The sequence below is a fragment of the Mytilus trossulus genome, chromosome 9 (genome assembly GCF_036588685.1).
Source record: "Mytilus trossulus isolate FHL-02 chromosome 9, PNRI_Mtr1.1.1.hap1, whole genome shotgun sequence".
In the NCBI taxonomy this organism is placed as follows: Eukaryota; Metazoa; Mollusca; class Bivalvia; order Mytilida; family Mytilidae; genus Mytilus; species Mytilus trossulus.
The window spans coordinates 49,004,068-49,014,050 of NC_086381.1; the positions used below are offsets into that span (position 1 = coordinate 49,004,068).

The 9,983-nt window shown below is 31.8% G+C and overlaps 1 protein-coding gene across 1 annotated transcript; it reads right to left on the reverse strand.

The window, feature by feature from the left end:
* Nucleotides 1–445: 445 nt before the first annotated feature.
* LOC134684704 (acetylcholine receptor subunit beta-like 1) lies at nucleotides 446–4,115 on the reverse strand. Its single transcript, XM_063544009.1, has 2 exons — nucleotides 4,109–4,115; nucleotides 446–1,717 (listed from the first exon to the last, which is right to left on the reverse strand). Exons 1-2 carry the CDS (start codon nucleotides 4,113–4,115, stop codon nucleotides 501–503), a joined length of 1,224 nt encoding a protein of 407 aa, XP_063400079.1. The 3' UTR covers nucleotides 446–500.
* Between the last annotated feature and the right edge of the window lie 5,868 nt (nucleotides 4,116–9,983).

Sequence of the window (9,983 nt, forward strand, 5' to 3'; positions counted from 1 at the left end):
AAGGAAGCCTCCGGGCGCGGGAGTTTCTCGCTACATTGAAGACTTATTGGTGGCCTTCTACTGTTGTCTGCTCTATGTTCGGAATTGTTGTCGCTTTGACACATTCCCCATTTCCTTTCCCATTTTTTCCAATACAATGTACGATAAAAGACAGTAACTAAATAAATATTATGGAATTGACTGCATCATTTCGATGAAATACTCTGCTGGGAAATATGTTTAAATAGACGGTCCATTACAGGATGAATATAAGGCAATTTGATATGAGTATTTGATTATCTGCACAGTCTTGAATTTAAGAATATATCTAGTGGAACACTGATAAAAGACGAGATTATGTTAAGAAACGCCTCATTAAACGCGGTATGGACTTTGTCCTTTGTTAAAGGCCGTACGGGGACATATAATTGTTAATTTTTGTGGTATTTTTGTCTCTTGTGGACAGTTGTCTCATTGGCAATTATACCATATCTACTTTTTATATCATAAAAGTAACCCCATCACGAAATAACACAGAAAAATACAATTAACATAACAATCTGAAATAGCAGACTTCCAAACAAACTGACAACGTCAAAGAACTTAGCAATATCTCTCCAAGTGACATCTTGATTATTTGAATCACATTGTTTGCCAACTTCCTGATTCATTTTATGGTTGTGTGCATCGCCTTCTGATATTTTTGGATGAACATGATGAATCCTTTTTTTGTATTTGAAAATCGTTACAATGTTTTTCAGAAAAAGTGGAACAGGGTACATTTGGTCGCTTTTGTAGAATATCCTCAGTTGGAAAATTGTTAGAATGCATATAACGGAACTAAGAACCAAATCTCCAATTAGAAAATAGCAAAGTCTTGCCATTGTTTGAGATGTTTTTGGCAAATAATTAGAAATCATTGTCATGAATACCGCTAAAGCAAGTAACACAGTAATAGCATATGATATCCTCTCCCCTGATTCTGCAGGAAGCAGAAAAACGAATGAGTTAAGCAATGTTAAGAAGATAACTGGAAAAATTAAATTTACCAAGAAAAACTGCGGTCTTCTATTAATTGTGATATGAACTTCAAACATAGAACCAGAATCAAAGGCATAACTTGAAGTCGCTGTTTTTTCCAAATCCCACGTTCCATGTTCAGTGTAATATGGTGTAATTGCTTCATTCATTGCAGAATTCATAAGAACCTCTGTAGCCAGAGAACCGTATGATACAAACTGAAGTGTACATGTCTGTTGATCGTACGGGAAGTATGTTACATCCACCTGACAGGACGTTTCGATTACATCAGGGGGTGTCCATACTGCTAATCCATAGTAATATAGTCGGATCGATACGAAATCGTGTCCAATACTTTTCAATGAATCAATCACATTTGCAAGAAATATTGTTGGTTTCCATATTTTATCTTGTGGAATTGTTGTCGTGAAAGTCATGTTATAGTCCATTGGATTCCATGATAGTCTGTCGTCTAACCATACACCAATAAATACGCCAGTTACGGCAAATTTCCCGCTCACCTCGTCAAAATCTCTGATGCTGACTAAGCTAAATGATGCATTTACTAGTGTGGTGGTCTGGTCTATTGGAGGTCTTATATCTTTGTTGTACCCTTTCAGTAAGTCAGTATGCAGGGTATTAACGTCTGAAACTGTGTTTGCTCTAATGACTGTAAAACAATAGGCCAGAACAAACGAAATGTCAAAAAGATTCCTATCTAAAAATATAAAAGAAAGAAAAATTAGGTAGTTCTACATTATTGATATCTATGTATATATTAGGAGTTCCCCCATGTTTATATTAGATAAACATGAACTACAGTTTTCGATTAACAGAAATAAATACTCTAATATTTTAGTGCATTGATATAACGTATTGACATATAAAATAAGCGAATAACTTAATAACTTAAAAATGTTGTAAATGATAAGATCATTAGAAAATACAATGAATATTTTGTAATATTGATTCTCTGAATATAATCACGTGACTGAGCAGTTATAGTGTACACTTATTAATATTTACACAGTACTTCGCAAGATGCATTTAAGTAATGAAAAATGTGAAATTTATAAAGCAGAAAACATATTTTTCAGCCTTTAAAGCATTCGCAAAATAAGCATATTATCGAGTCACAATAGAAAGATCTCCTAAAATAAGTCAATCATAGTCTATGATCTTCAAAATAAAAGAGATTCTTCGTTTTATTAATCCCAGGATAATTAATCAGTTGATCAGATGTGTTAATTTGAGGTTAATACAAACAATTAAACCACATTTCGAAATTAAAAGTTATAGAGATGTTAGTTTAAATGTAATCCATTTCTAATAACAGCTCAATTATTTATTTTCTCTCATGTTTCATAATATTGATTTAAGTCAACATCATAAAGGTATAGCAAATAAAAGTACCGATTCGTTTCAAATTCAGAAATGAGTATTTTAAGTGAAAGAAAGTAGAAGTCGGACATCTTAAATGCATCTTAAATGCATCTACAGCAACCACATAATACGATGTTGTTGGTTCTGACTTGGAACAGGCACATCAGCATATTGAGGAACTACTCTAGGTTTTTTTCTTAAATATTGGAATACGAATTAGATGTAGACAGTGCCATAGCATCAGCTAAATCATCTTTTAGAATTTAGTGTACAACTTTGCTAATTGTTGCTAAATTAATGTTGATTTCTAGATTCCAATGAGTTTTTCCCTCTTAACGGTGCCTCACCTTCCCTTTCATTTGTATCAGCTATTTACTTACGTTTAAATGTATGATAAAGATGACGAAAACAAAGATATATAAATAACACACAGCTGAAGGGGGGGGGGCTGATAGAGCATAGTGTTACTATAAAGAGTGTTACGACCGCTTTCTTCGAACCAGGGGATATAATAGTTACGGTTTCTTTTTCATTGAAAAATTATCTATAACAAAATATCTATGAATATTACCTTCAGTCCGAAAATCAATTAGTTTAATATTGTCGTGAACTCTCTGATTCAATGATTCAAAGCAAGTAGAAAGTGCAAGCAGTGTGCAAAATAAATTAACGTAGCATGTGCAAATCATCTATATACAATAGTTATTAGTTAACTCCGTCATAGTGAGAGGTTTAGCTGGTATATATAAACCAGGTGTGATCAACTCGTTTTTACATGAGAAAATTCCTGTACAAAATTGAGGAATATGAAAATTGTTTCTCATTCGTTTGATATATATGAGTCTGTGATTTGCAATTTGTTATTGAACATTTCGTTTTCACTTTTCCTTGCAGTTCTGTATTTTTATGCCCCATTCATGGGCATTATGTTTTCTGGTCTGTGCGTCCGTCTGTTCGTTCGTCCGTCCGTCTGTCCGTCCGTTCGTCCCGCTTCAGGTTAAAGTTTTTGGTCGAGGAAGTTTTTGATGAAGTTGAAGTCCAATCAACTTGAAACTTAGTACACATGTTCCTTGTGATATGATCTTTCTAATTTTAATGCCAAATTAGAGATTTTACCCCATTTTCACGGTCCACTGAACATAGAAAATGATAGTGCGGATGGGGCATCCGTGTACTTTGGACACATTCTTGTTTATTTTATTTTACTATTTACGAGTTCTAAGATGACATAAATCTATCCAACCGTTTTCCGGTAACTATTTTCCAGAACGAACCTTCAAATTGTTTTAAAATTTGTTAAAGATTTTTATAAAAGTTTTAACATTGGCGTATATAAAATACTAGTCTCAATATACCGCTCGTTTTTCGTTTGTTAACAAATCAAAGTTCCCATTCCATTAAATTATAGGGAGTACGTGAGTAACGTCACTTTTGCAATTGTAACGTCAATTGTATATCTAACATCATCGGACATTAAAATGAAAACTTTTATTTGGTTGCTCACTAGGAAACTCAATAAAACAATCGAACACTGCAATTAATTTGTGGTACGTTCTTTTTATTCTAAAGTATGTAAAACGTAATGATTTCAATAAATAAATTAAAACAACTATATGTATTAATATATAGATAGAAGTAGAAATTTTTTAACATATTAAGTTAAACTAATTTGTATCAATTAATCAATTTATTCATCATGATATTTAACCCTATATAAGATACTTACTAATCATTGTCAACCTTCGTCTCTAGATTCCTAAATGAGAAGTCTTTGTGAAATATCTTTAATTATACTTGAATCAATTGAACATATACAGTTAAACTCGGTACTGACAACTTGGGTAAACAGAATAATTATTGATGTTTATATTAAGTAAAACTATGGTATTATATTACAATGACGTATTAGACGCAACAATTTTCTATCAGAATGGAGATTTATTTTTATTGAATCAACTGATTAGAATCATTAAAAAATAATTAATTAATCAATGCCATAACAAGATGGAAAACTGTTATTTGTTGTGTAAGTTCAGTAAATAATATTAGAACCTTTCAGTAGGTTCGTGACTTAATTCTATCTTTAACTTGTCATTTATTCTTTTACCATTTAATGGAGAATTTAAGATTATGAAATAACTTCTATCTGGGAGCACTTTTCATTTTAAAATTATATTGAAAATGACAAAGTCAAGTAATAATTAAAAAACAATGCTATCGAAGGTTTTATGAGATCAAAGTGGTTTAAGACAACACACATATAGTCATGACTGAACCTTCCAATCCTGCCATCAAAATATCAAAATTTCAGCTAAAAATTATATAAGGTAAACAGAAACTGTTATTTATAACACGTATTGGCCTGATGTTGAGCTTAAACAATATATTGAACTTTCAATGATATGAAACATTTTTGTTAAACAGGCAAGTTTTACCACTTCCTGAAAAAATTTATCTGTCAATACCTCCGAGTTGATAGCAGAGCCGGAAATGCATTTCAAGTGTATCACTTGATTATTTCATGTACTTTTGGCTAACATACACGAACTTTTAAATAACCGATTCAACTTTATTCTTCTCATACATAGGCACTTGGTTCAGATTCCCCCTAAATACCTTCATATAACACAAGGTACTTAACTTGAATTTTGGAAAAATGTCAGCTGGTCGCTAAATGCAGTTGTATGATCATATATTCACCACCCTTAAAATTGTTATGTCGTAAATCTTAATTGATATATCTACATAAGGGTGTATAACACGCCTACTTTTTTTGTCGGAATCCTCCGTAGCAATCCTATCCAAGTATGTCAATCGTATTAATTTCTTCTACCGACGCCAAGTTGGAAACACACGTCTCGCAGTAAAAGGTATCTTTCCATTCTCTTTTTCTATCTCGGTTTCCGACTGGTCAAAATTTATGGGAAGGTCTTAATATTTCTCGGAGTTATCTGATCTTATTTCATTTCATTGGTAAAGTCAAGAGAGTCTGAATGACATTGCCGTAATGGGAAAAATTTGAGTCCAAAAAAGACTATTAAATTATTAGACATACCACAAATAACACTTTTTAGACTTTTTTTCACGGTATCTTATAAAATTTTAAAACTAACTTGGTGATTATTTCTATTCAGACAAAAACTAAAAAAAATCTTACATATTTGTTTCATAATTAATCATTTACTGCGAGTTGTGTGTTTTCAATCTAACTTCGGTAGAAATAATTACAATTGACATACTTAGGTAGGCCTGCTACAGATGATTCCGATAACACAAGTAGGCGTGTAATACACCATTGTATAACGGAAATTTCGCGACCGGCTGACAATTTTCAAAAATGCAAGTTAATTACCTTGTGTTATATTCGGTATTTTCACAAACGTTTACTTTGCAATGTAATGTTTTAAAATAGAGTGTTATATTTCTTCAATCGTTTTTTACATTGTCGAGTTATAATATAATCAAGTAAAAAACTCCTCCCTCCCTTCCCCAAAAACAAGTGTTTGCTAACCATAGCCTCATTTAAATTGCGACAACATTAGCTTTTCCCAATTAAAAAACGTACACACACAAAATGTCATATGAGAATCTAAAGCTCTTTTTTTTTTATTTTTCTTAGCTTTGTGTTTAAAATACTTCTGATTATATTTGTTTTAAAGGTTAAGAAAATATAATATTATGTCAGGTGTTTACTGCCTTTGGTACTTTTCATGAGACCCTGTATAAAAACAATTAGTGTTTTGGCAGAGACATGATTCATAACCTTTTCTGTTTCAATTTTTGATTTGTTGAGTGTAAAAATCCTTAAAAAACTAAGGTTCCAACTCCAACAGACAAAGTTGACCTCAGATGATTGTTTGCTTTTTTAGTAGGTCCCGTTTGGTACTATAGCTTCTATATGATACCCTCGATGCTCTTCATATTTGAACTTCTTTGGCTCGATACATATTTTTGATATTTTGGTATGAGCGTCACTGATGAGTCTTATGTAGATGAAACGCCCATATGGCGTACTCAATTATTATCCTTGTTCCTTTGATAACTATTTATTCTAACATTTCGACGTATTTATGCATTACTGTTTTTTAAACGTAACTAACGAATTTAAATTCAGACGCATTCAGTTATTAAAATTTAGTTGTCCTGGAATACATTTGCAAAGCCTCTTTTTGTATTCTAATATATATAAGAAGATGTTGTATGAGTGCCAATGAGACAACTCGCCACAATTTATAAAAGTAAACCGATATAGGTCAAGGTACGGCCTTCAACACGGACCTTCGGTTCACACCGAACAGCAAGCTATAAAGGGCCCCAAAAATTAGTAATGTAAAACCATTCACACTGGAAAACCAACGGTCTAATCTATACAAAAACAAGAAACGAGAAACACGTATGAACTACATAAACAAACGACAAATACTTTACATCAGATTCATATTATTTTAGTTCACTGTTTAAAGGACAGTTGTATAACACTTAAATGATAATCGGAAGTATGTACAATTGACAGAAGAGCGGCTATTTATTTCCTCGTTCTGATTTATTCTTTGCTTCCTGCTCTTCTTGTCATCACGAAAGGTTATTTACAAAAACGTGATGAACTTAGTTTTAACCAGCAAAATGTAGATGTACTAGTTTTAGAAGGTTAGTTAATTTGTTTTTTTTCTATATGTATTTATCACCTAAAAGATATACTATATTTTTATCATCCTAGCTTACTCTCTTTTACTTTTACATGAAATAGCTGGGCAATCGCACTTCTAAGTGACTTCATCATTACACTTTTTGAATAACTTATTTGAGTCTATCAATCTATTAATCGACATGCTAAGTAACAGTTTAGAAAAAAGTGAAAAAGTCACTTGCGTTTGTACTATGCATTAAAGTAATGTGTACTGTATAAATGACAAACACGTCTATATAGTGTCTCAAAGTTTTGGATGAAATGACGGAAAGTACATCAACTCAAAAAGGTTATTTTTAACAACCCCATTACATTGTTCAATACATTGAATAATGTCCGAAGAATTTAAATAGCGTGGTGTGAACTGTAATTGATGTACATCCAACATTTAGATGTATCGAAATCTTGATATAAAAATGAATGTCAACGGATTCGTATGTTATCCAACTCCATGGCACAGTCAATTTTTAATAGAAAACAATATTTAAATAAAAAAATAACAAAAAGAAAAAAGAAAGATGTCTTCTATATTAAGTGATATTATCAACCACAACTATCCAGAGATGAGAAACAGCCGTAGTGATCAGCGTAGCCAAAACCAAGAGTTCCAAATGGTGACGTTGAAATCATCTCTTCATAGGTTCTGCGGACGCCATCATGAGTTGGTTGACCTGTTATGGAAAATTCGTTATACATGTGTTTTTTATGTCGTAACTACAATCCCGTTCCCTTTTCATGAATGTGACCTGCCGAATAAGACTATTTACCGGCTTTGTAATAACACTGACACTACAGTTTATATTAACTGGTTGACATATATACATTTAAGGAACTTGTAAAAACATTTTGTCCGTTTTCTGTGAAATTTAAAAATGCTTTTAAACAAAGAGACTTCAACTACGTGCAAAATATAAACTTGAAGTTATGTATCGCAACAGAATTAAAGCCCTTGTTTAATATATGTTCAAAACATTCTGTGTTTATCGTATAATGCGCTTACTTCTGTTAGACTCATTATTCAATTATAAAAATATATTGAATGGTACAATAAATGATGTCAAATAAAATGCTTGTGTAGAGAATATAACCTTCCTACTTATACTCAACGGAAGATGTCAAATTTACATCGTTTACATTTTCAAACAATATCTTCCTGGTATGGCGAGCGATCATTGATAAGTTATAATGTTATAACGTACATGTAGTACTTAATATCCTGTTTCTGTATAAAAACAAATTTTCAAATTTACAGAATTGCCAATCAGATTTTTCTAAAAAAAACATTACCTCAATGCGACAGCGTAAACTATGCCTGTGATATTATTCACTTAAAGTTCATTGATATAGATGGTGTTCAAGAGAGTATATTTTCAACTATTTGAATTTTAATACCAAAAAATCATTATCTTAACAGCAGAAATTAATATTAAATTATAAACCATTTGCATGTTCCTTGATAATCTTTTATATGAAGTCTGTCTCATCAAATCAAAGGGAATAACAGAGTTAGTTAGTTCTAACAAAACGTCACGTTTTAAACGTGTAAACCAAATTTTATATTAACCCTAACATGTTTTATGACCTATGTCGAGTAGGTTGTATTGCAATTTTTGACTTATTGTTTCATTACGAATATAACGCTTTGGAAAACATGGCACCGTTACTAAAACTATTAGAAACTGTAAAAGCTTGCTTATAACTTGATTGGCTTTTTTTATTTTGTTTTCCTTTACTCTTAACAAAACCGTATATCCATTTGCTTGTACGCAGTAGGCAACAATACCGGACCATCGTTACAACTTTGGTTTGATTTTGATTTCATTGAGAAAAAAAGACTGAGGGTTGGAATGTTGTTGTCAGAATGTCGCCCTCTTTTAGAAAATTATTTAGTATGTCACGAAGTCATCAATGTCGATCAATTTCTGCTCTTTTGTCTCTATGACACATTTTCTGATTCAGTTCTCTTTGTGTACGGTCAATAGATAATTTAGTTTGGACACAGAATAGTGTGGATAGTAATTGATTAATAAGCGTTGATTTTTTTGGGCTGTATTTACTCAAGTAATTTTATATATGGTCGTGCCCTTCCAGATGTTTTCCGTGTTGCATCGTGAAAGTTGATTTCAGAGTTATATCAAACATTCAAAAGAAACATAATGTCCTGTTTTCAATATTGTGATGGTGGTCAAAGCTATTTTGAGAAAGAAGCTATTTGCATTGATTTTGCAACAAAATTCAATGTTTTAATGTGGTGACATTATTGTAATTGGCCCAGAAAATCCCCAATTTGAATCAAATTGACAAAGATATAAAGAAATTACTTTCTTTCAATAATATAATGGAATCGTAAATCTGCTATTCTTTTCGGGTTGAAAGATCAGATAATTGATATAAAACTAGAACACACCCGCAAAATAGCGGGCATTCAGAGCGTAGTTTAAAGTATGTAAAGTGTTGTTGGAAGAATTTTGTAAAATATTAAAAGACTGGAGAATTTCAGCAAAAGTATAATAAGTCATAGGTTATTGGGGACAGGAAAATGCTTTTTTTATCCCTCCTCCTTTATTTCCAATATTCCATTTTTTTGGTTTTCTATCAATTTCAATATGAACATTTAAGTAAGGAGCCTGTAATTCAGTGGTTGTTTGTTTATGAGTTACATATTTGTTTTTCGTTCATTTTTCTGTATATAAATAAGGTCGCTAGTTTTCTGGTTTGAATTGTTTTACATTGTCAGTTCGGGGTCTTTTAAAGCTGAGTATGCGGTATGGGCTTTGATCGTTGTTGAAGGTCGTACGGTAACCTATAATTGTTAATATCTGTGTCATATTGGTCTCTTATGGAGAGTTGTCTCAACATGGCAATCATACCACATCTTCATTTTTTTTTGTTATCAATGAATTTTGTAAAAGAT